Genomic DNA, 24,577 nt, shown 5'->3' on the forward strand with positions numbered 1-24,577 from the left:
TTTCTCTCCTCCTGCCATCATTGGTTTCTGGCACCGTGGCTGTGTTGCGCATAAAATGGGCCTAAAAGTCCATATCTTTAAATAAATAAATAAAAAAAAAGTCAATGAAGACGAAATTCCCTGACATTTCCCTGACTTTTTTTGACACCTCAAATTCCCTGACTTTTCCCGGTTTTCCAGGTGTGTCGCCACCCTGGTTTATTAAGATTAATCTAGATTTTTATTATCGTACAAAACATTTTAAGTAAAACTTGCTTTAATATTCCTTTTTTGTGAAAAAAACATTATTGACCTACTCTTTCATTTCTCGATAGTTTTTTGCATGCATTATTGTTATTTCCTTCTTTATTGCTATTTTCACTATTTCTAGCAGGAGATGTGCCAAGTTGACTCCCGTAAAACTACATATTATCTGGAATCACAAATTTGTAGTCGCATATAATAACTTCGGGAAGGACACTGTAAACTTGAGACCAGTTTTACTGCTGTTTTTGTATTGTATATTTCGTTTGAACAAAATAGTGTTATTTTCCTTGACAGCCTACATCATACGTTTGGTTTTCACTGAGAAAGATGCAGTTATAAAAAACAAAAACAAATTGCAATCTTATATAACAATAACCTGTGGTGCAACAGCCCATGTTGCAGGGTGACATGTGGCCAGCACGATGAACCCTCAGTCATCGTTGTAGGTTGCCATGACTCCCATACACAGGCCGATGTATTTGTCCCTTCATCTATTTTATCAATTCACCATCCATCCTCTTATCGTAATTAATCTAGACAGATAGAAGAGTGATGTAACCAAAATATAAAGGGAAAATCCACGAAAACTTGCTTATCTACACGAGATCATATTCCTTTTCTGTTTGCATGCATATAGATCAAGAATCAATTCAGTATTTGGAAAAGAAAAATTACATTTTATCAGAAATAGCTTTATTCAAAGTAAAAAAAGGAACATTCTCTTGTTCACAAAACAAACATAAAAAAAAGTAAAAAAAAAGGGGGGAAAACTTTACTTAATCCCAGCTTTCTTCCTCTTCCCAGCTTTCCTCCTCCTTTTCCTTGACCTTCTGGAAAGAAGTAAACCGGTTGTATCGGTTCCTCCCTCTCAGAGAAGACTGGAACACCCTTCCTTGGAAATAGGGCCTCATGACTTCCAGATGAATGTCATACTGTTGGTCTAACCCAAGGTAGCAGTCTGACATCACATACAATGTTAGGACAGTGTGACCTGAAAATAAGATACACCAATATCCTTGGTTATTGGACATGAACTGATCTATGGGTGATTCTACGATTAGAAAGTCCACAGGTCTGTAACAATAGTTCTAAAAAATCCCATATTCTAGGGATACAACTCTTTATGGCACATCCATTATAATGAAAAAATGATCAAAAATAAAAGATTTAAAAATTATGTACATGCAATTTGTCATTATAGAGCGACCACAAGGAAAAGAACCTTCAGCAAAAAGTCTCCGCTCAACTCAGGGCCAGAATGAAGCATGCTCCACTCTGCCCCTCCCCTCCATGTGGGAGTACGGTGCACAGGAGTTGCATGTCTGCGCAGGCTTTTTTGCTTGTGGTTCCACTATAGCATGGATGTCCCTGGCATGGCATATTAAAGTTCAAGGGCAATTCTTTCCTAAATGTTACTTTTTATTTATGAAGTGAAACATATTTTTTGCATAAACTAAGTATGATAATTCATAATGCCATGAAAAAAAGAAAAATTAGAGTGTGATGTAAGGTTGCAAATTTTCCTATCTTCTTAACCCAGACTCCGATAAATTTGTACCAAGTGAGAAGGGGAAGGAGGGAAAGTTGTGGTAAAGGTGGCTGGAGATGGTGCTGATCACATCACTTAAAAAAAACCTGAGATTTGTCTTCATGGCGCGGTGTAATAAGCATGAGATAACCTTACCTATCAATCCAAACCTCTCCTGGAGCTTCCAGAATAGTCAACAATGACGCTCTCTCAACACCCTTCCTCAAGACACTCGAACAACATATATACCCCTTATATCTGACACTACTATCACACTACAGGGTCCGACAGAATGAATAGTAGGATATAAAAAGGACAGAACGTCGAAACAAATCGAATAATTTATTGAAACACACATTGAAAACAAAGAATAATAGATGCCATTACATACCATATATGCCATTTTACTTGGTTTTGAAGATAACGCCCGACAGATGGTTGCCATCACGTTCAGCGCATTCTTCCAGGTGGCGAACGAAAGCTCGCATCACCTGCTCCAGCATGTCCAATGGGATCGCCTCCACAGCTACGTATCCTTGCCTTCAGTTCAGCCACGGTATGAGGACGTGTAGCGTACACTTGACTTTTCAGGTAGCCCCACAAGAAGAAGTCAGGGGCAGTCAAATCGGTCGACCGTTATGGCCAATGAATTTCCCCAAATCAGGAAATCAATCGACGAGGAAAATGACGCCGCAAGACAGTCATGGACCTGCACGCCATGTGGGCTGTTGCCCCGTCCTGTTGGAACCATATGTCGTTGTTCACCCTTGGAAGGAGGAAGTCATGTAACATTTGGACATAGCGATCGCTATTAACCGTTACCGCACGTCCATGAAGATCCTCAAAAAAATATGGACCGATGATGCCAAACTATGCCACACCGCACCACACCGTCACACGTTCACTGTGCAGGGGTTGCTCATGCAGCCAACAAGGATTAAATGGCGACCAGTATCTGTAAGTCTGATTATTGACACCACCATGCAGATCAAAATGAGCCTCATCCGACATCAGTATGTTGTTTCGCATCTGCGGTTCGGCTGCTAAAAGTTCCAAGCAACGCAACGTCGGGCATGTTTATTTTGTTCGATTAGTTTCTGTGCGACCTGCATTTTGTAGGGGTGGAAGTGGAGGTCTTCATGGATGATGCGCCGCAGGGAACGATCTGACATTCCTAGTGCCAAGACATGTCTGGCAGCAGAACGCCGAGGACTTCGGATCAGTGCTTGAAGGGCCTCCTCCACTCGCTCCTGGGTCCGTTGTGTCTTTGGTCGCCCCGGGCTTTTCTTTTATGCACACCATGCAGTAGTCCTGAATTGTTGCGCCCGCCGTACAATCGTCCTATGATCCGGGACGATCTGATGTCGGCCCACCTGGAAATGGCGACGAAAGAGTCGCTGCACGGTGATTGGAGACTCGTTATTTTTTAAATACACCTCAACGGCGAATGCTCGATGTTCCGAACTCCACAAGGCCATACTTACAAATGGCAGTCCTTCCTCAATGCAGTGCGCACAAACGTCGTTGCGCAGGCGCAACAGCGATGCCGTACTACGTGACTCAAATCATTCCGCCGGACCCTGTACATACTTTAGCCAATGCCCAAACTCTTAACCTTCTCACTTGATTAACTTCTCCCTGCCTTCATTACCTTCAATCAAATAATCTTCACTTTCCCTTCACACACTTGCACAAAAAAACTACACACACATAAACCACTAAACAACAATACAACATGAGAACACGTCCACACGTCACATCTAACCACTCAACTCCTAACACTATCTCAGTCAAATGACATACTGAAACACACACTACATACCTAAGAACACAACCACAAAATAAATATCATATTAACAAACTTTGTAAATCGGGTTTATTCTGGATTACTGAACTCCCGTACCAGATCATGCTGATTACATTGTAACTTGCAGGAATGTATATATATGTATTCTTTGAATCAAATAAAGTCGCGAGGAAATGAAAACGGGGGAACCAATATTCCGTGGAAAAGACATATGTATGGGGCTGGAGGCAGGCATCTTCCGGAAGGTTCCTCCCTTTTCGTTGTCATCAAGCCAAAACAATGTGCCTTCATCAGGGACTCCTTGATTACAATTTGGTTAATGGAAAAAAGTGAAATGTGATTTAAGAGCCCGTATCAGCGTCACTCGAAAAAAGCACCGGACAGATGTCAATTTTTCTTCCTAGTCTTGCCAATATTGATTCCATTTCCCCCTTCGAACACAAATCCATTGCATGGGAGACCTATTGAGACTTTACTGGTGGGAAGGTTGCTCTGTCGAAACAAACAGAAGACAAGGTTCCCTGTCCGCTACTCACCCCCACCCCCACCCTGCCTGGAAGGTCAGACTCTGACCATAACAGACCTTTCTTTTGAGCCCGCACGTTTATAACTCCGAGAGGGTTTCTGTGACAAGACAACACTTTTTCCGAGTATCTGAAAGAAGAAAAACACACATTGACGAACATCGCAATACAACTTACATGTAATAGAGCCAAGGACTATTTAGGGGAGGCGGGGTGTCCAGGGAGTCCGAATCTTTCACGAGAGACTTACGAAGTACTAAAATTAAATTATGTAAATATGCTTGTTTTGTTTAGCATCTGTCATATAATCGAGAGAGGTGTATTTCCGTCAAACTTATTGTAAGGGAAGGATTACATTGCGGTCATACAACTTTGGATGACTGTATCAAAGAAGATTTATGCACACCACTACCTAAGTAATATGCTTAAATATTAAATTAAGAGCTTTACTTTTCGTCAAATGGATCTAACATCCTTTTTCGTTATTCAATAAATATTCAATTCCTTATCTGTTTCACAATCACCTTGCCAGGTCAGTTGTTTTTATACAAATTGAAGCGATCTTAACTATTCATGAGCTAGATAATGAATACGTGCTGTTATATTCCTATTCTTATGCCGTCTTTTCCCATTCATGTGATAACAATATTAATTAATATTTTAATATTATTAATTTAATATTACTGTTATTTTAACTTGTTTTTATTATTAGAAGAAGGTACCAACATCATAGGCGTGCGCAGACCCTCTGATAAGGGGGGGGGGGGCAAAAACCTTGAAAATTAAGTCAGATCAGGAAAGAAAACTCATTTTAACTCACTGTTTTAGTTTTTTGCATTGATGTGATATATATATATATATATATATATATATATATATATATATATATATATGTGTGTGTGTGTGTGTGTGTGTGTGTGTATTCGTGCGCCCGTGTGTATATTATATATACACAGTATATATATATATATATACACCTAGGTATGAACATATTATTTAAATACATTACGTAATCTATTCATCCGCCCCTTAACAAACCAACAGCAAAAATTATATAAATTGTCTGAAATGTGAGCGCTTGTTTTCGTCCAAACCAAACTGTTATAGCAGCAACTGGCGAGCGAAGCGAGCAAGAAAATTTTTCGATCCAAATTTTTGAAAGTTGAAAACAGTATTGATTTAATAGGACACAAAACATTTCATGGGACGCCATGGTATTCTCTTTTACAATTTTTCTCAATCAGATTGTTCGGCTCCAAGGACCAACTCCCGCTACTTCCTAGCTACGGTTCGGAAGTTGACAAGACTGCAAGAAAAGCAGGTACCGTGAGCGAAGCGAGAAAGAAAATTTTACGAAATATATTTTTATTTGTATAAAATTTAAAGTCGAGAGGACAATTGCCCCTCTGTGCCCCCTGCATGTGATCCTGGCCGTCTGTAAGAAATAATGCAAGATGGACATGAAAACTAATTCCGTCTTGAGTATCCTTTTGTTTTGCTACTAGTAGATTCTGCTAGTCTTGCTTTCTTTTACTTCAATGTATGCCCCCCCCCCCTATAATTGATTTCCGTCCAAGGTTGGAAAAAGGCAAAAAGGGCAATGCCCCCCTGTCTCCTTGTGGTTGCGCCATTTCCTTTTAGAGTATAATATTGTTTTATTGTACAGTAGACGCATTTCGATAAAAGTTTCATAAAAGGTCACTACAATGCTCAAGTATATTTTCTACTTCAGGAAGATGTTACCTTATTACGATGTGTTCTAAAATCGTGAAAGGCCAGGGCAACTGCTTATCTGCCTAGATCAACAATGACCACTGATCATTTGATACTAAGAAATTGTTAAATCATGAGTCGCCAAACTTGTCACGATAGTGACATGATATTTTGCTGCCTACCTGGTAGGTGGATTTATTCAGTGGCTGTGAGATTGTTATTTGGTTCTATAGGTTATATATAGAGTTAAATGTGTACAATCCTTATCCTCTACAAATGGTGTTTCCAATTTCCGGAATAGGTGTGAAAAATGAATTTTTGAAAGTTGGAGGACGTTCAACATCTCAAGAACCGTCAAGTTTATTTTCCGGTTTGTAGTGACTGATTGATTTAGTTTAGTTTGATTTACTGTCACTTTTGGCTAATTGCGAAGATGGGGGATGAGTGATGATATGATGAAATTGATGAAGGGACACCCAACCCAAGCTGGGATTTGAACCCAGGATGTCTGGCATCGTAGCACGATGTGCTAACCACTCCGCCACGGGGGCAGCTTTTCTGATTGTAGTTTCTCATTCGAGTATTTGCAATGAACATAATTGTCAGCGATGTTTTCTCAATCCTTTCATCGTTACATCGTTATTGAAAACATCCGAGAGGCAAAAATACGACATTAAGTTAATTAAAAGACTACAGAAACTACCTAACTCTTAAATGTTAAGAATTAGAAAGATTATAAGTGAACCTCCCCGCCTCGGTTAGCGGTAATAATGATGCTTTGTAATCGAGGGGTCACGAGTTCGATCCACGGTTAGGCACATTTAATTAAGTGGCTCGAATTCCACTTTAGGCTGTAGGTTTTGTCCCGATTAGCCTTTGTGCAACTAAACATTGCAATTCAGTGCAAAAATCAGCAAGCTTGGGCAGTTTTATTCCTTGAAAGCCTAGGTCTACATGTTAATAAATTATTATTTATGACGTTGGAAAATAATTTATGCCGAGTGGCCAATTACTATTGCATGGAGAAGAATCAGATGTGAAACACATATAAAACTATTGGTTGTTATTTTCACTACTAATCACTTCTGCCCAGTGCGAGAGCTGCAACTGTATCCATTGATTTATGTCAATGATATTGATAGTCAATGCTTTTGTCTCATAGTGTAGGTGAACTTGCACTGAAAATATTGTTTGTTCTCTCAGTGTTACCTTCGCAATAGAATTGGTAACATCCTCCAACTTATAAAAAATATTTTTTCACACTCGTTCCAAAAATAGTGACATGATTTACATAGGATAATAATTGTTAACATTTAGCTTCGTAGGCATCATATTATCATCATCGTTTGACCCTCCAACAACCAAACAGCAATCCCACAGCCACTGAACACATCCACCTACCAGATAGGCAGCAGAGTATCTGCAAATTCTTTGGCAAGTTTGGAGACTTGTGATTTAACAATCACTTAGTAAGTATTAAATAATCAATGTCCGTTGTTGATCCATGCAGATCTGCAGCTGCTACCTCCAACCACGATTTTACGTACAACACGTTGTAATAATCTTGCGATCTTATAAAAGCAGGAAATGTACTTGAACATTGCAATGGCCTTGCCCTAAGGGAAGTTTTATAATGGAAAATATTACGTAAGATAGCTTCTAGTTCTTATTTTCGATCGAAAGGAGTCTAACGTACTATAAAAATCTGGCGGCTATAGGGAGCTTAGATCTGTTGTGGGGGTTTCATCCCCCCCTAACCTCTTTGTAGCGCCGTCCCTGGCTCTATATATTTTGTCCAATGAGTACAAGCTAGCAAAATTGTGATTTTCAACAAGTTTGTAGATAATTCTGCAGCTGTTCATAAAAACAGACGTATTTCATTAGTTTCTTGCTGTGGTTCATTTTCCATTTTCAGCAAAAAAGTATTCACACTCTTTGCATACGCTGCATAAATGAAAGGGTGAGGGAGAAGTTGCTTAATAGTCTCACTTAGAAATTTAGTGCAGAGGAATCTTATAACCCTTCTTAAACAACATTATGCTTTTATAGAAATAAAAGTAAATACTATTTTCAAACCGACGAAAGTTCCAAGTAACCACGTAGGGGAAGGGTAGTGTATTACTTCCTATGTAATTGGACTCTCCCACTAGCAAATTTCTTATTAACACCTCCACATATTTTATTCTTTAGTTGTATTATCTGTATGTGTCTGCAGAATAAATTGTCCATATATTGCACATGAATAAATTATGTGTAGTTGTTTTGAATTTGCGGTACTAAACCACGTTTATACGTAAATTAGTCTTTGAACGACAGAGATGAGATGGAAAATAAAGCGCCAGCAGAGAACAATGGTGCCACTGAAGTTGAAATTCATCTAATGAAGTGATTTAGGTGCGTCGGGACACACACGACCGTGTTTTGTGCCCATCAATGTAATAAAAACAGTTAGATGGAATGAGGGTTTTATTTCGTAAGCTAACTTTTATCAAGGCCCTTGCTCCCCATAATCAGAGGATCTGAGAAATAGTGTTACATTACATAGTGTTATTTGTCGTATATCCAGAAAGTTGATTGATTGATTGATTTGCTTCATTTTACTTCGCTTTTTGTGCCACTTTTGGCCAATTTGCGAAGATGGGGACGAGTGATGAATTGATGAAATTGATGAATGGACACTCACAGTTGTCCGTGCCCAAGCCAGAATTCGAACCCAGGAGCCCTGGCGTCGTAGCGCGATGTTCTAACCACTCCCCCACGGTGGCCGGACCCAGAAAGTTGAAAGTTAATGCAATTTTTATGGTGTTTTGTATGGTCATTATCAATAGTAAGTCTGTCAATTTATTCCACTAAATAATGTCTTTGGAAAAGAAAAAACAACATAATTAATGTATTTTATTTTACATAAGACCTATGCCTAAAAGTACTTTTGTATATGATGACACAGAACTATCTTATGTTGCGATTTATCCTTGGGTCTGACTGTAATATATATATGTAATTGGTGAAAAAATAACGCAGTAAAGTATTAAGTAAATATATTTTATCCCCCTACTTACAAATCATGAAAGGAGTCAAATCGAAATTAAATTGAACGGACGTTCAAAATGTTTAAAAATAGCACTATTTCCATAACAGATCATCAAGTAGTTTTTTTTACCATTGACCCTCAGAAATATCTCAAACTGACAATGAACGTTCATTGAACTTATTTATGATCGACAGCTAAAAAGTCATTCATTTGCGTGACTGGTTGATAATCCACCACCAGATAGAATTTACACAATATTTACCTAAAAACTTTGGGTACAGTCACCTTCCCCCCTAAAAAAAATCCCTTGGTAATGGACTATCGTGTTCTCAGAAAAAAAAGTTATAATTTGGCACAATTTTTCTTTCGCGGGCAAACCTTTTGTAAAGGTGTACTTCAGTCTGTGCAATCAGCCCTTCCCATTTGTGAACAATATACTGGGGAAATCCACCGTCCTTCACTGTTGTCATTGCACTACAAACCCATCGTGATTTAATATTAGGATATCGCGTAGTGAAGAACTGTTTACAAGCATCGCCCAAACCATTGATTCTCCCCCAAAACCTTTCCCTGCCTTCTTTTTTCTTTTCCTAGCTCTCAGCATGCGGTTTTCTTGCCACTTGAGGAAGGGAAAGCTGATTGTGAAAGAAAAAAGGGACGGCCGAGGAGTGAGGAGGGGGGTTCATGAGGGGCGCCAGCGGTACAGAGGGGGAAACGGCTAGCGCGACCAGCTTAGAAAAGTCGAAGTTAAAATTTACATATATTGCTCTGTACGTCAAAAAGCTACTGACATTCTAAAGAAAATTCTGTAAGATCAGTTTCATTTCTTTGCTGTAGAAGAACAGTTGAAGCTTTCTTGTGCTTTAAAATGTTGATTTAAGTTATTACATACAATTGGCGAGCAAGTGAATTTTACAAAATTGAGATAAGGAAAACTACGTAATAAATAATGTATTTAAAAAAAGGCTTCGCGACATAACAAATTTCATATTTGATCTTTAACTCAGTAAAATTTAAATGTGACACACTTGACTGTTCGAGCACAGAACGTCGACGCAAGAACCTATTTTTTAGGTATCATCACCAGCGGTGATACGGGCTCTTAAGTTTTTGATCCTGACAATTACATACACATATATTTTCACCCCAAAGCTGATTTTCCTGACTTTCCAGGCCAGTGGAAATGTATAACACAGATCGCAATTTGGTTTGGCAGAACAAAATATATTTTTCAAAAATCTGAAAGTAATTGTAACTCTTATATGCCCAGGCTGTCTTCTGCAGAGATGGTCATTTGACTTCGGCCTCACGAGTTGAAAGTCAGCCTTCGACCTCCAGCTCGGCCTCACATGGTCTCAGCCTCTGACCTCCAACTTGGCCTCACATGGCCTCAGCCTCTGAACTCCATCTTGGCCTCGCAGGGCCTGAGCCTCCGATCTCCAGTTTGGCCTCACATGGCCTCAGCCTCTGAACTCCATCTTGGCCTCGCAGGGCCTGAGCCTCCGATCTCCAGTTTGGCCTCACAGGGCCTCAGCCTCCAAACTCCAACTTGGCCTCAGCCTCGCAAGCCTCCGGAGGCTGGATATCTCTGGTCTTTTGTGGTATTCGCCTCAAATCCCAGTCTTTTTCCAGCATGGAATTTGGAAATATATATTGCTCTACATAGAATTGAATATCTTGCAAAGGTCGCAAAGATAAGAATCATATCTAGTTTTGATCAGTATAAATCAAGATGTAATGTAAAAGTTTTCCTAATAAAAAGCACATACAGTGGAGCCTCGCTTTTACGTTTTTCAGGGGACCAAGCTGAAAAAACTTAAAATGCGGGAAAACGTAAAATTGAGGAAAATTTTATAGTATTTTGCTACATTGGGACCCTCAAGATTGAATGTATAATGTGGGAAAATGTCAAATTCGGGAACGTAAAATCAAGGTTTTGCTGTATACTTTAGCAATTAGAAGGGGGTGATATTATTATTACAATTATTGGTCAAAGCAACTTTTTCATGAAATTTGAACACTGCTCCTGGGACTTCGGGACTGGAAATTGTTCCTAAATATTGGCGTACATTCTTCTATATTCTGTACTCATGATTTAAACTTCTGAAAACAATGAATGCAAGACAATTCAAGTTTTCTAAAATTATTTATCTTGTACACGAATGATGATATAGTTACAAACAATACCTATCTTTGTTCAGTATGAATCAGGATATAAGGGTATGCTCGTGAAAAGCATGTACATTTTATTAATTAGCAGAAGTAAAAGATAAGAAAAAATCACTATATCCCAATTTTGCCCACTCCCCTCCGGACACAACCTCAGGGTTGGAAAGAATTACACACTTATTATTTTTAGTTTTTCAGGGGGAAAAAATTAACAGAACATACTTCATGCATATATCAAAACAATGCATGTTTTTAAAACATATTTATCTTTGAAACTAATGTCTCAAAAATATGGGATTTTTTGAAATCTTAACTTGGCAACACTGCAAGGAATGTGGCACCACGTAACTGTAACGTAGCATACTATTTTTACGCAACGTTACGTTATAAAATGAATCTTCTCTCAGAATGTTACTAGAAGTTGTCATTTTGGCCAATATATGTTAGCCCAAGCTTTAGCTGCCATCTGACGGCTCCTTAAAAATTACGTTGCCTGCGAGCAGTCATATAGTTTCTGTTTTTGAGCTTGCACTCGGCGCTTGCTCAACCAGCTGTTAACATCACTTTCTCATTACACCTTACGTATATCCAGTCGAGCAATACGTATCTGTACCATGAACCTGCACTTTTGAGGAAGAAGAGAGACGCCATTACGCATTCATGTTGGCCCACATGTTTTGCTAACTATATTGTGCATTATAAGGTACATACACTCTACTGTGAACTTTACTTGAATGAAAGTGACAAATTATAGCATTTGAACTTTGAATGCGACGTCGAATAAATTCTAGTTTTGACCCAAGTAATCGATGTGGCTATGTAATTATTGCACGTCAAAACTTTATAACATTTAATGCTGCAATTAACGTTTGCAACTTTAGTGAACTTTGAGCACAGTTTTGATTTGCATGAACTTTACGAAAATATGCTACAAATTATTAATACAAACAACTTCTTGAAAGAAGCATGCAATTGCATTAGAATGTGTGGGTGCTAGCTTAACATTGCAAGTAAACTATAATAATTTGCCAACGAAAGTATGTCAACATTGAATAATAGTCAAGACTTTATTGCTGCGTTATTAAGAATCGCGAACCATTTGTCAAAAATATGAAACCCTAATGAATTTAGTTTCTTTCCCTTGACCCTCGTGAACGTAGCGTCTGTAAATATATGATCTGAAACAAAGGCAATTATTTACATATATTAGAATCATTATTATTGATTAATGTATGAAGTATGTGGAAGGTTTGATGACGTAAATCATTAATCGTGTGAGGATTGTCTAATTGTTGACTGCCCTAAAAATTATAATTGCTCATTTATGTCTTGGTTGGGAGTCTTGTCAGCAAGGTTCACGAATGTCAGTTGTATCGCCTATGAGGGTGACCATATATGTATATAAGTATTTTAACTGGTGAATATTAACAATGCTAAAGAAACCGTAGACCGGTTAAAAGTACGAATGAATGTCAGTTGCAGACATATTTGTTATGGAATATTTATTTAATGCCACAATTGTGAATAAATGGGCACCTTGTTATTGAAATGCACTTTCTTTCTTGTAATGTTCCTTGATGGTAGTAGATGAAGTAGAACGACTGTAACATCGTTGTTATTTAAGTAGTACTAGCATTAGTTATTACAAATCTGCTTTAATTATAACTAGGTTAAGAAAATATGATTTCTGGTGTGAAAACAAAAATTTCTTGCATTATTGCTACTGTGCTAATACAAAACGCACTTGAACTCCAATTCATAAAATAAGCATACATTGTGGATTATCACTAAATAATTAACATTAATTAATTTGTGCGTGAATTATGGTAATTCCTGTTCGCACCGAACCCAATTTGTATTTTTGCAACTAGGGCTCTTGCCTCGTTCCTGCACGTTTGGCAGTCACTGAGATCTACAGTGCCCTCGCGTTGCAGGTACAATGCAAAATACACGTAATTGTGACTACTTGTGCCAGGATTATTTTGGCAAGAACTTTACACCTAACCAGTATTGCTTCCTTTCAAATATTTAGGTTGAAAGTTCAAATTGCAACCAGGTCAAGTGTAACATACAAAACATGAGTTATCATGGAGCAGTGGAGTTGTGCACAGTGTGCATACGCTGTGAAAGTGAATAACGAAGTGTCAGTGCTGCACATCAAGAATTTCAGCGACATTATCAACTGCAACGGCTTGCACATGTTCCATCCGTGCATGCAATATCAAGTTGGGTATGCAAATTCGAGGAAACACAGTCAACCTTCAAGCAGAAACAAACAGCACGACCTTGCAGTGCCCGAACACAGGAGAACATATAGGCTGTCCGGACTAACATCGAGAGAAGTCCACAATGCTCGGTTTGAAGCCAGGCAGCGTCTCTGTGACTGCATAGATCAAGCGTGCATAGAATAATGAAGTGTGAGCTAAAGTTCCATCTGTACAAACTTCAGACTGTCCAGAAATTGAAAATGAACTACAGTTGTTTGGCCATCGAGTGATTTCGCGATTTCGTGACATCCCATGGCCCCCCAAGATCCCCAGATCTCACGGTCTGTGATTTTTTTGTGGGGCTACCTAAAGACAAAGGTGTATGAACATCGATCGGCAACAATTGCAGAACTGAAGACACAAATCCGTTAGAAATCAACCAGATTCCTGTGGACATGTTACATTGAGCAATGCACAATGTTCCCCGACGACTTCAGAAATGTGTATGCACAAACGGTAGCCATCTTCAAAACATGAAGGCCATCTTGTGAATGAATAACATGTTTACAATTAATTGCATACCTTTTACTATTCATCTCCATGAATACACTTGCTTCGAAATTTATCTTCTTCTTTTATTTTCCATTTCAAAATGTCCCATATTTTTGAGACACACTTTACAATAAACAGGCTCTAAAAACACAACACATGCTACTCATGGAAAACTTTAGTGAATACTTAATGTTGACACTTTGCTGAAACCAACCCAACCTTTCTGGCACATTACGTTCTCTCCAACAGTTTACAGTGAAAAGGGACTGTGTTCAGGAGGCAGGTGCACTCAAAAATTGGTCTTCTACGTGATATATTTATAAGGGTAACGAAGTTAGTACTAACAGATTTTCACTTGACAACTTCAAATACCAAAAAGCGATGTGAAACAGAACTGGCAGATCAAAGATCATCCCCAGTCAGCAGCAATGATTCATATCCAACGTTCTAGAAGAACATGGATCCCACTGTGGTAGAACTGTGGAATGTGAACTAATTGATTCATTTGGTTTATTTTATTTTGCTTTCCACCACGTTTGGCTAATCATGAGGATGAGTGATGATGTGAAATTGATGAAGAGACAAAGAACACCAATGTCCAGGCTTAGATTCGAACGCAGGACTTGTGGCATCATAGTGTGCTGTGCTCAACACCCCACCACAGAAGTGGTGGAACACAAACCAAGGATGTCATGAAGTGCAGTTTGCAGAACTCTCGTCCTTTAAGATGGTTGTGGAACAGATGGGGCAATGTCTGGTAAATAAGGTGGATGCATCTGTGCTTCACAACCAAGATGGAAAATGGTGTCACAGGTGACAGCCAATGTGTGGTGTGTATTATCTGCTAAGTAGAGGACACCTTTGTGATTTGTCAGTGCTAGTTCCACATTTTTCAGTTTCTCAAGAACACATTCCAGGTGCTGAGAGTACACAGTTGCATTGATTGTCTGGCCAGATGGCAGCACATTGTGATGCACAATACTCTGAACAGTCCACCAAACACAGAGCATAACTTTCTTTTGATGCAATGGTGGTTTCAGTTGTTTCGGAGTGGGTTCATGTGATGCTAATGAACGAGTATCATAAAGTACCCATGTCTCATCGTATATCAGCACTCTGTACAGAAAGGTATCCTTCTCCAGCAAGGCATCTACTTGTGTCACCTTCAATCTCATGTCGGTTACTGACTAGACCACCCCAACTCATAAGATTGGTGCAAGAGCCTATTATTAAATGGTGCAAGAGCCTATTATTAAACTTAACCAAAGACCTACCTTCTTCTTTAGGAGCAATGAATGACAGCATGTGAAACGATTCATTTTGTATGAAGGACACCCTCTTCATAGCCAGCAGGAGATCCTTGTCCGCACATCCCAACACAAGGTACCATGCCTCTTCCTTGGGCTGAGGAAAGCATGGAGCGAACGCCACCAGGCTTTCCAAGGGAGGATTCAACCTGGCCAATTGTATTACGAGCGTGTACTCCATGTTGGCCCTGACTCTCAGGTGACGGTCTATGTGGAGGAAGCTGATGCTGTGTTCAAAGTATCTGTTGTACCCTTTGCTCTCGTATAAAGCTAATTGTACTCTCAAAACTGGAAGACTTTGAAGAACCTTCACCAACTGTTTGGAAAAGATGAAGGAAGATTAATATTTTGGCATGATGATGAGGGTAAATGGCGATTAAATGAAAGACTTGAAAACAAAATGCATCATGAAGGATATTTTAAAAAAAAACATATGAAAAGTAGGAATGGCCACAATGCCCAGATAACAGATATCTGCATTTCAAATTATCTGATATCCATTTTGGATGCAATGGATAATCTGAATAAACGGATTATTTTAATATCTGGATAATCCAAATATCTGGAGATTTCAAGTATCTGGATAATATGAATATCCAGAGAATTCGGGTATCTGGATAGAACACATTTAATAAAGCATTTGTAAAATAGTCTGTACAGTGAAATATGAAAATTATGACTAAAAGAATTAGAGCCTTGGTAGCTCAGTCATTAGGGCGTCTGACTGCCATGCAAGACCCGGGTTCGATCCCCAGGAGGAGAGAACCGGGATTTTTTCTACCTGTTCCACTGCCCAAAGTGGGTACCTGGAGAAAACTGGGAGGGGAGGGGGTTAAAGGCAACCAGGGGCATGGTGCTGATCACATCACTCTCACCTTCAACCGTGATCAAGAAAGTGTGTGGCCCTAACTCCACATCCCCTATATGCCTTCATGGTGTGGTGCAAAGCACAGGGGAGCACTTTATTTTTTAATGAATAGAAGGATATGTGGAGAACCAGTAAAACACACAATAGAATTCTCCTGATAATGCACACATTCGGATATCTGGACATTTAGGATAATCTGGATATCAGGATAATCCAGAGAACTAGGATAATCTGAATATCCAATATCCAGATATTTGAAATCTGGATAGAAAATTATCTGATATCCAGAAAAAATTGTATCCATATTTGGCCAACCTTATTAAAATGTAATGCAAAAATAATAAATATGACTAATTTTTCATGATTTTCAGGATATTAAAAATAGTTGAAAATGTCATGTGGCATTTTTGCAGACTCTGTGAGGCACTGAGCCCATGGAAAATTACCGGTCCGTATTGGTTATTAAATTCCTGCCAATAATTTCAGACACTTACAGATTGGTATTGGATCAGCCTATGTTATATGTAAACCCTGGACATTCTGAAACAAAACTTAGGTAGTTGACATGATATAATCCCAAATAACTTTCATCAGTATTCTTAATTATTTTAAATTTGCCAAAATCATCAGGTTGGAATCGGTAAGACTATCAGTTTAAAATGGCATCAGCTCAGCTTTAAATGTAATAGTTATATTTATCGATTAGTGTTTTTTTTTTGTTTTTTTTAAAAAACTAACTAGATTACAGTTACTGTTTCTTCAAAAAGTAACTAAATTAGTTGTAGTCAAGAGAAAATGTTTCATGCATGAAAGTGGCCTATTCTTTCTTTTTCAATGATGCCCATTGCATTTTCGTAAATTGCAATTATCCTCATATTTTTAAACAAAATTATATGATACTAAATAATAAACAATTGAAAATATATCCTTATACTTGTATAGGTATATTTTGTGCTTTTAAGGCGATTCTCTGCAACATGCACAATATACACAACCATACATTTTTGAATCCTTGTCCCTAGGTTCAAAACTTGCAGCACCTGAAGTTGTTCTGGGGATGCTAGTTTAGGCACAGCGGCGTATACTCTGGGTCATCTAGGTAATCGCAGATGACCCGGCTGTATTTCTTTTTTTTTTTTTTTAAAAAAAAATATACATTTCTTCGCAATATTCTTCCAAACCAATTTCGATGCATACATTTCTTTGCTTCCAACGCGCCGCGAATGCTTCCAACCGTTTGCCGCTGAATGTCCGGGAACCTTTCTCCAGCCGGTGGAATGACGTTAGGGAATCTCACCCTGACGTCATTCCACCCGCTTCCTTTACAACCCTTGGCGAGAAGGGAAGAGAAAGAAAAGAGGGGGGAGGAAACTCTGCTTCTCAGGCGCAGCGATTCCGTGGCCAGGGTAAGCTCCTTCTGGTGAGAGTCCACCGGTCTCAACCCGTAGAGTTTGCCTTTCCCTCCGCTGGCGACCATTGACCTCCTACAACCCTCCTCCACAATTCTCTCCCGAACGCTATGTCGCCGCTAAACATAGAAACTGTGTTTTTTATGGCAGGGACATTTCTCAGGAACGGGAATTTTGGGTTCACAAATTGCCTTCTGTAAGGGAAATAGGGAAAACATACCCGGTAAAGTGCGAAGAACAGGAAAATATGAATAACATAGGCAAACCAATTCTACGCTAATTTTCACTATACATTTACTTCTGTCTTGCTGATGTCTGTTACATAGAAATTTATCAAAAGGAAAAAGCTTAAATATTGAAGATGAAGCAAACTAAATTAAAATTCAAAACTTAAGCAATTAATGCACCTATAAGCTGACTCCCCCCCATTCTTGTATTTGCAAAAATAGTGATTGTTTCTACTCTCTAATCTTCAAAAGCAGCGAGAGTACTTCCTTCACGGAACTGAATATTTTTTAAAGGAAAATATATAAATAAATTACATATATTTTAGTTTATTTAAGTTACTATTCCACCTTTTTAGATTAATAGTGATGAAGATGAACGACTAAAACATATAAGGAACAAACACATCAGGCACGTAGCCAGGTGGAGGACTCGGGGAGCTGAAATCCCCTCCCCGAAATCATTCATATATCTAATTTAAAAAGTGTATAGTGGTAATTAATTTTACTTCATTTGCAGATTAAACACATTGCATAATACGTTGTAATTATCTGAGATTTATCTTCAGAACTTCTACCCCCACTTTTTCAACTTTATGTGGCGGCTGCTAATAAGGGATGAGTACCCTCCTCTCCACCCCCACCCCGAAATAAATTTCTGGCTCCGGCCTGCACTGATTCGAACTTTTAAAACCTGTCATCGCAGGGAATTTGGAGCTCGGAAAGGGAATTTTTTTTTATCATTCATAGGGAATTTCATTCTGAGTCCTGGAGTAAGTTGAATTTTGCACTTAAATTAATAATGAGGGTTTCTATTTCACTAGTGCATGTCTTTCATTTTATATTTCACAGTTTTTTTTTATTTTGCTTTATAATACTGTCTTGTTTTATTATTTGAAATTCTGCACGTATATTAAACTGCAATAATGAGAATTAATTGATTGTGGTCGCCACAATAAGACAAACATTCCCACAAAATATTCCTAAATCCCATATGGATCCTGATATAAAATGCACGGAAACTTTTGGAGTTTGATGATCAAGGGTCGGAGATTACCCACTCGTTAGAACCAGCATACGCCACTGTTTAGGCAATAGACAGATACTTCTTCAAATTATAACTTAACGCCCATTTCCTATTATATATATATATATATATGTTTATTCATATTATATGTACATAAGTTAATTCTTGGCCGTTATTAGCAAAATCTACATTTCGGTGTACCCTGTCCCCCTTCCCAAAGAGAGTGTGTGTAGACCCGTGTAGAAAAAAAAAATAACCTTCAGTACCAAAAATGGTGGCTGAAGGTATGTGTACATATGTACCCGGTTTCTCACATGAGATGTACTATTGAAGTAATGTGAAAAGAGCAAGTGTGTGTATTAAAAGAAAGAAAGTTAACATCCCCGCCATCGGTTCACATAGTAAGGAAAGAAAGCTCGCCCAGCCGCTCCCCTTAGAGAAGAAGATACCTATTACATCGCTGTACTCTGCCAAACATCTGAGACCCACTGCACCCCTGCCCTTCCTATTTATAGGCCCCACTAATGACTTAACCCGTTACTGGAAACTTACTGCTGGTCGGCTGTCCAGCGACACATCTACCTACCCCAACGGCCAAGAACTCAAACGTACAGGAATACATAGATATACGCAATTTATAACATTAAAAAGGGATCCATGCATTTAATTTTTTTAAAGATATCATAATGTTACTATTTATTGTCGAACCAAGTAACTGTGTCATGGCCAGGATGATTGTCAGGGATTACACACTACATGTTGTAAAATAATCAAACTTGGGATACACACATTGGTTGACTGATTTTGTTCACTTTGCTTCACTTTTCTGCCACTTTTGGCTAATTGCGATGATGAGGATAGGATGAGTGGTGATTATATGAAATTGACATGGAACACCCACGCCCAGTCTGAAATTCAAACCCACAACCCCTGGTATCACAGTGCAGTGTGCTAACCACTCCACCACAGAGGTCGGCTTCTGTGATTTTGGATACAAAGGTATATTGTTCTCACAATTTCATTGCCTATTTTAAGAACAAACTGATACATTGGTATGTATACACAATAAAAACTTGAATCTAATTGTGTGCGAGTGTAGCTGTTAAGGTTGAAAGTAACTAACATTTCATACACTACGCAATATATATAAAACATTAGTGGCTGATACCGATGGGAGTAGTGATTGTTCTGCTCCAAACATATTCCAGATATTTAAAGATCAAAAGCAATACTTCAATACAGAAAAATAATATATGTTTATGTAATAATCATTTATTTCTTAAATTGGCGACATTTAATTTACACTCATGGTATTTTTACCAACCCATGTAACTGATATTTGTCATAACTAAGAAAGCTTATCGTTTACACATGTTAACAATAAATCTCGATAATGATAGTCTACATGTAAAATGGTCATTGGTAAGAATTAAAAACTATTTGCATTTTATAATTTCCAATTTGGAAGAGAAATACACTGAAGTTAATGTGAAAAATATTAATATAAAATAATTGATTGATTGATTTGCTTTATTTTACTTCACTTTTGTGCCACTTTTGGCTAATTGCCTAGATGGGGATGATGATATGATGAAACTGATGAATGGACACTCACAAACATCCATGTGCAGGCCAGGATTGCAATTAGGTTATTTACTAAGGAACAAACATTACCTATCTTGAGAAATTACTGCCCTTATTATATACCTCCAGTTTTAAGATTGTTTTTTCAAACCAGGATCCCTTACGGCATAGGGCGATGTGCTAACCACTCTGCCATGGGGGCTGGCTAATGTAAATTAATGTAAAATGAGCTTTCATACAGCACAAAACAAGAATGGCAAAAGGAAAGAAAAGAAAATATGACAATAAGGCCTAATTATATGAAATACATTTACTTTTTGCATTATTGTTCAATTTATTTTCTCCCCAAATTTAAAATTATAAAATCCAACCAATTTTTAATTGTTACGAACTTTCATTTTACACTTCAATTCAGTGCTCGAAATGAAAAATTTAATGAAATGGAAACCTTTACTTTCATTAACATGGTCTTGCCTTATGTTGGTTCTGATTACTACAGTGATGAGTTTAACATCTAGTGAAATGATGCACTTCATTACAATTAATAATAGTTAATATATATACAGTGTGTCCGTAAAGTCATGGTGCACTTTTGACCGGTCACAGGAAAGCAACAAAACAAGATAGAAATGTGAAATCTTCACCAAATAAAAGGAAAACTCTCCAAGTTCAATGTGGCCTCCATTTGTTGCCTGACACACATCTAAATGATACTCAAGTTCTTCCCACACACGGTTAAGGACGTCTGGTGTAACTGAGTGAAAAACGTCTGTGATTCTCTGTTTTAAATGATTGATGTCGTTGATATGTTCACTGTACACATGTTGCTTCACATAACCCCACGAGTAAAAGTCTAAGGGCGTCAGATCTGGGGATTGTGGTAACCATGGCTGGACAGAACCCCTGCCTATCCACAGCTGGGGGAACGTTGTATCCAGAAACTCACGAACAATGTTGGAATAGTGTGGAGGCGCGCCGTCATGTTGAAAGATGACACCTTTGAAATTGTGGCACTGCATACATTTCCAACATGTCAAGGTAGTTGTTTGCAGTCACAGTCTGCTCCGCAAAGAAAAATGGGCCTATCACTTTATCAAGCATGAGGCCATACCACACGTTCACTTTAGGGGTTATGTTCGTACTCAACGTAGGCAATAGGAGTTTTCAGCAGCCCATATTCGGACGTTATGGCGATGAACATGTCCACGGACATGTAATGTCGCCTCATCGCTAAACACAATCTTCTGCAGAAATCGTTCATCATTGTCGATCTTATGAAGCATATCTGTAGCAAACGCAAATCGTGTGGGTCTATCCGCCAGTTTGATAGCGTGCAACAGCTACAATTTGTAACCCGAAAAATGCAGACGTTTCTTTAACACCTTATGAACTGTAGTCTTGCTTAGGTGTAATTGTCGAGCACATGGACGCACAGATTTTTTAGGGCTCCTTAGGTAGCTCTCCCGTATAGCCTCTACAGACTCGTCACTTACCGATGGCCTACCAGAACGGGGTTTGTCCAACAAACTGCCGGTATCCTTCAACTGCTTATCTCACCAATAAATGTTATTCCTATGTGGTGGCGCTTAGTTGTACACGCGACGATATTCACGTTGCACTTTGCTCACGGATTCGAACTTCGCAAGCCACAGAACACACTGGACTTTCCTCTGTACCGTCCACATCTCGACTGGCGTGGACGAGGGCTGATCCGCTGCTGCGCAGTTCGTAGTGTTGCATCATCACCTGTGTGCGCACACGCTTGCGCATCATAGTACGGAAACTTGGAGAGTTTTCCTTTTATTTGGTGAAGATTTCACATTTCTATCTTGTTTTGTTGCTTTCCTGTGACTGGTCAAAAGTGCACCATGACTTTACGGACACGCTACATAAACATCAAATAATATAAAATACAGTATACATGACTAGATGCAGTCATACCTTGGTAATACCCCCCGTGGCAACAATGCATCTCCACGTAGAAGGGAAGCTTTTATATAATGCTGCAATGTACTATTAGGGAGAATTTACAATTTAGTTCAAACTGAAAAGAAAAATGTAGCGAAATATCTAAACAAGGAATATCACAGAACTGGAATGGTCCGTTGCTATTTTTGACAAGATGGAATAGAGAATTCAGATTTTCACGAACCAGAATACCGTTCTGGCCCGCTCTCGTCCATTTCAAGCCCTGCTTCAACTTTCATTACCAAGATATAAGGGTTGTCCAAATGAAACTAAGACTTTTGTCGTAGCATCGTAGCTTAACTACACAGAGCTTTGTGTTTGCTCTGGTAGGTGGTGTTGTATGTAAAAAAGCATACATCGTAGCCATACCTGGTATGGTCTGATGACACAGTGTTTTGTTTACATATGCAGAAGCATGTTAACAACATGGATTTGTCCAAACAGGCCCAGCGAGCAGTTATTCAATTTTTGAAGGCAGAAGGTGTGCCGTGATCTGCTGTGGCATTTCCGCTGGGAAGTCCTCGATCATCTTCCCTACAACCCCGATCTCTCACCCTGCGACTACCACATCTTTGGTCCACTAAAAAGTACATCTGAAGGGCTGCCGGTTCGCCAACGATGCTGAGGTCCGTGACACCACTGAAGATTGGTTCCTCAGTCAACCACGGATGTTCTTCACTCAGGGTATCCATACCCTTGTGAGGCGCTGGGACACTTGGTTGAACAGACAAGGAACAGACAAGGTGACAACTATGTGTACAGGATATGTCACCCATGGATTACTTTTACTTCCTGTATGTTCATATATTCCAACCAATAAATTACAAAAAAAAAAAAAAAAAAAACAGTCTCACTTTCATTTGGGCAACCCTTATATAAAAAGGATTAATTCTAGCAAACATCAGTTACACGACTTGCTAAAATAATCTCTGGATTACATATTGAAACGTCGCCAAATCAAAAAAACATATGCTTGTTTATGTAACATATATGATTGGAATATGTTGATGTATAAATGTAGCAAGAAACGTTCACCACTGTGAAGAATCAAAACCAATCTGCACAATATTCTGCAGTGAGGATCTAAAAAGATCCAATGTTCGAGAAGATAGATAAAATGATTAGAAAGAAGTCCTTAACAGTGAGCATTAACATATAGAATTACTGACCTCTCTGATAGCACTGGCGGCCATCTTGTCTTTGAGGAGTGAATGAATGTCCAGGTGCTTCTTGTGGAACGAGGACATCAGCTGCACAAGGGATGCATTCTGGGATTTATTTACACTGAGCAAATTCAAATGATGCACCTGCAAGTTTGGCAAAACCAGAATCGGAGACTCTTGAAGCCACTGACCCTGAATGACCATCTGCTGCAGCTGTTGGAGCCTCAGGGTTGCAGCCAGCCAGCCCTTCCCAGCTGCAATGCTTATCAAAACCTTAAATGAAACAACAGAAATATAATAGTCTGAGTTGTAATCGGACACAATGAAGTGGAACTTCAGACATTTATTTTCCCACATTTAGATATCTGAAAGCATGGGCAGCCTTCAGACCAAAACAACAAGCGATGATTCATGCAGATGACAAAAAGCATGCGACACAGTGATTTCACACCAAATTGACAAGTAACTCATGCCCCTCCCATCTGCAAAATAGCATCAAGAGACCAAGGCGACATGTTTGCATGCTCTTCAGAAAATGGCTGTCATGTGCAGCCTCTCATGTCGCTTCAGTGCAAAAGATTACATTTATTTCTGAAGGTTAATTTTCAAATTATACAGGTCGCTTCTTGCATGTCACTTCAATCAGAGGGTGGTGCAGTGGTAGCGTCGTTGCCTTGTAATCAAGGGGTCCTGGGTTCGATACCCAGTGAAGGCACATAGTGGTTGAGATCCCACTTTAAACTGTAGGTCCATTCCCGATTAGCTTTTCTGTGCATAAAGTGGACTTAAAACAACAATTCAACTTCAATCAGAAAACTGCCTATGACCTGCCTAACCAGAGTGCTCACTTATACTGGCAAAACAATTTTCCTGACTTTTCAAGGATTTTCAAGTAATTTCAAAATATACTAAATTGCCCCAGAACATTCTGGAGTAATTTATCATGTTAATAACTGGGGGTTAGGATATTTATGACCTAAAATGCACAAAAATCTACAAAATAAAAGAAGTTGGAGCAGCATTGACTACATGGCAGAGAATTTGGCCATGTCTTGTGTCAGAGGGGCTGCTCCAATGCTGGTAATGAATTAGGAAATGAAGGAGTAAACACAATTCTTCACAATAAAGTACAAATGACTTCAACATTTTTAAAGATCGAAACCAATCCTATTAGTGAACATTCATCCATGAGAACATGGCACACAAGGGCTGGCGTAAATTGTTACCAATAAAAAAAAGTGTGTGTGTAA

The 24,577-nt window shown here is 38.8% G+C and overlaps 1 protein-coding gene across 1 annotated transcript in view; it reads right to left on the reverse strand.

The window, feature by feature from the left end:
• Nucleotides 1-1,003: 1,003 nt before the first annotated feature.
• LOC145988904 (activating signal cointegrator 1 complex subunit 3-like) overlaps nt 1,004-24,577 on the reverse strand; it is a 209,003-nt gene continuing 185,429 nt past the window's right edge. Inside the window, exons 28-30 of the mRNA XM_083124197.1 lie at nt 23,334-23,600; nt 15,052-15,400; nt 1,004-1,237 (exon numbers count right to left, since the gene is read on the reverse strand). Coding sequence (XP_082980323.1) covers nt 1,023-1,237; nt 15,052-15,400; nt 23,334-23,600 — 831 coding nt within the window. The 3' untranslated portion in view covers nt 1,004-1,022. The remainder of the gene's footprint in view (nt 1,238-15,051; nt 15,401-23,333; nt 23,601-24,577) is intronic.

The sequence above is a fragment of the Lepisma saccharinum genome, chromosome 6 (assembly GCF_977018435.1).
Source record: "Lepisma saccharinum chromosome 6, izLepSacc3.1, whole genome shotgun sequence".
NCBI classification, from domain to species: Eukaryota; Metazoa; Arthropoda; class Insecta; order Zygentoma; family Lepismatidae; genus Lepisma; species Lepisma saccharinum.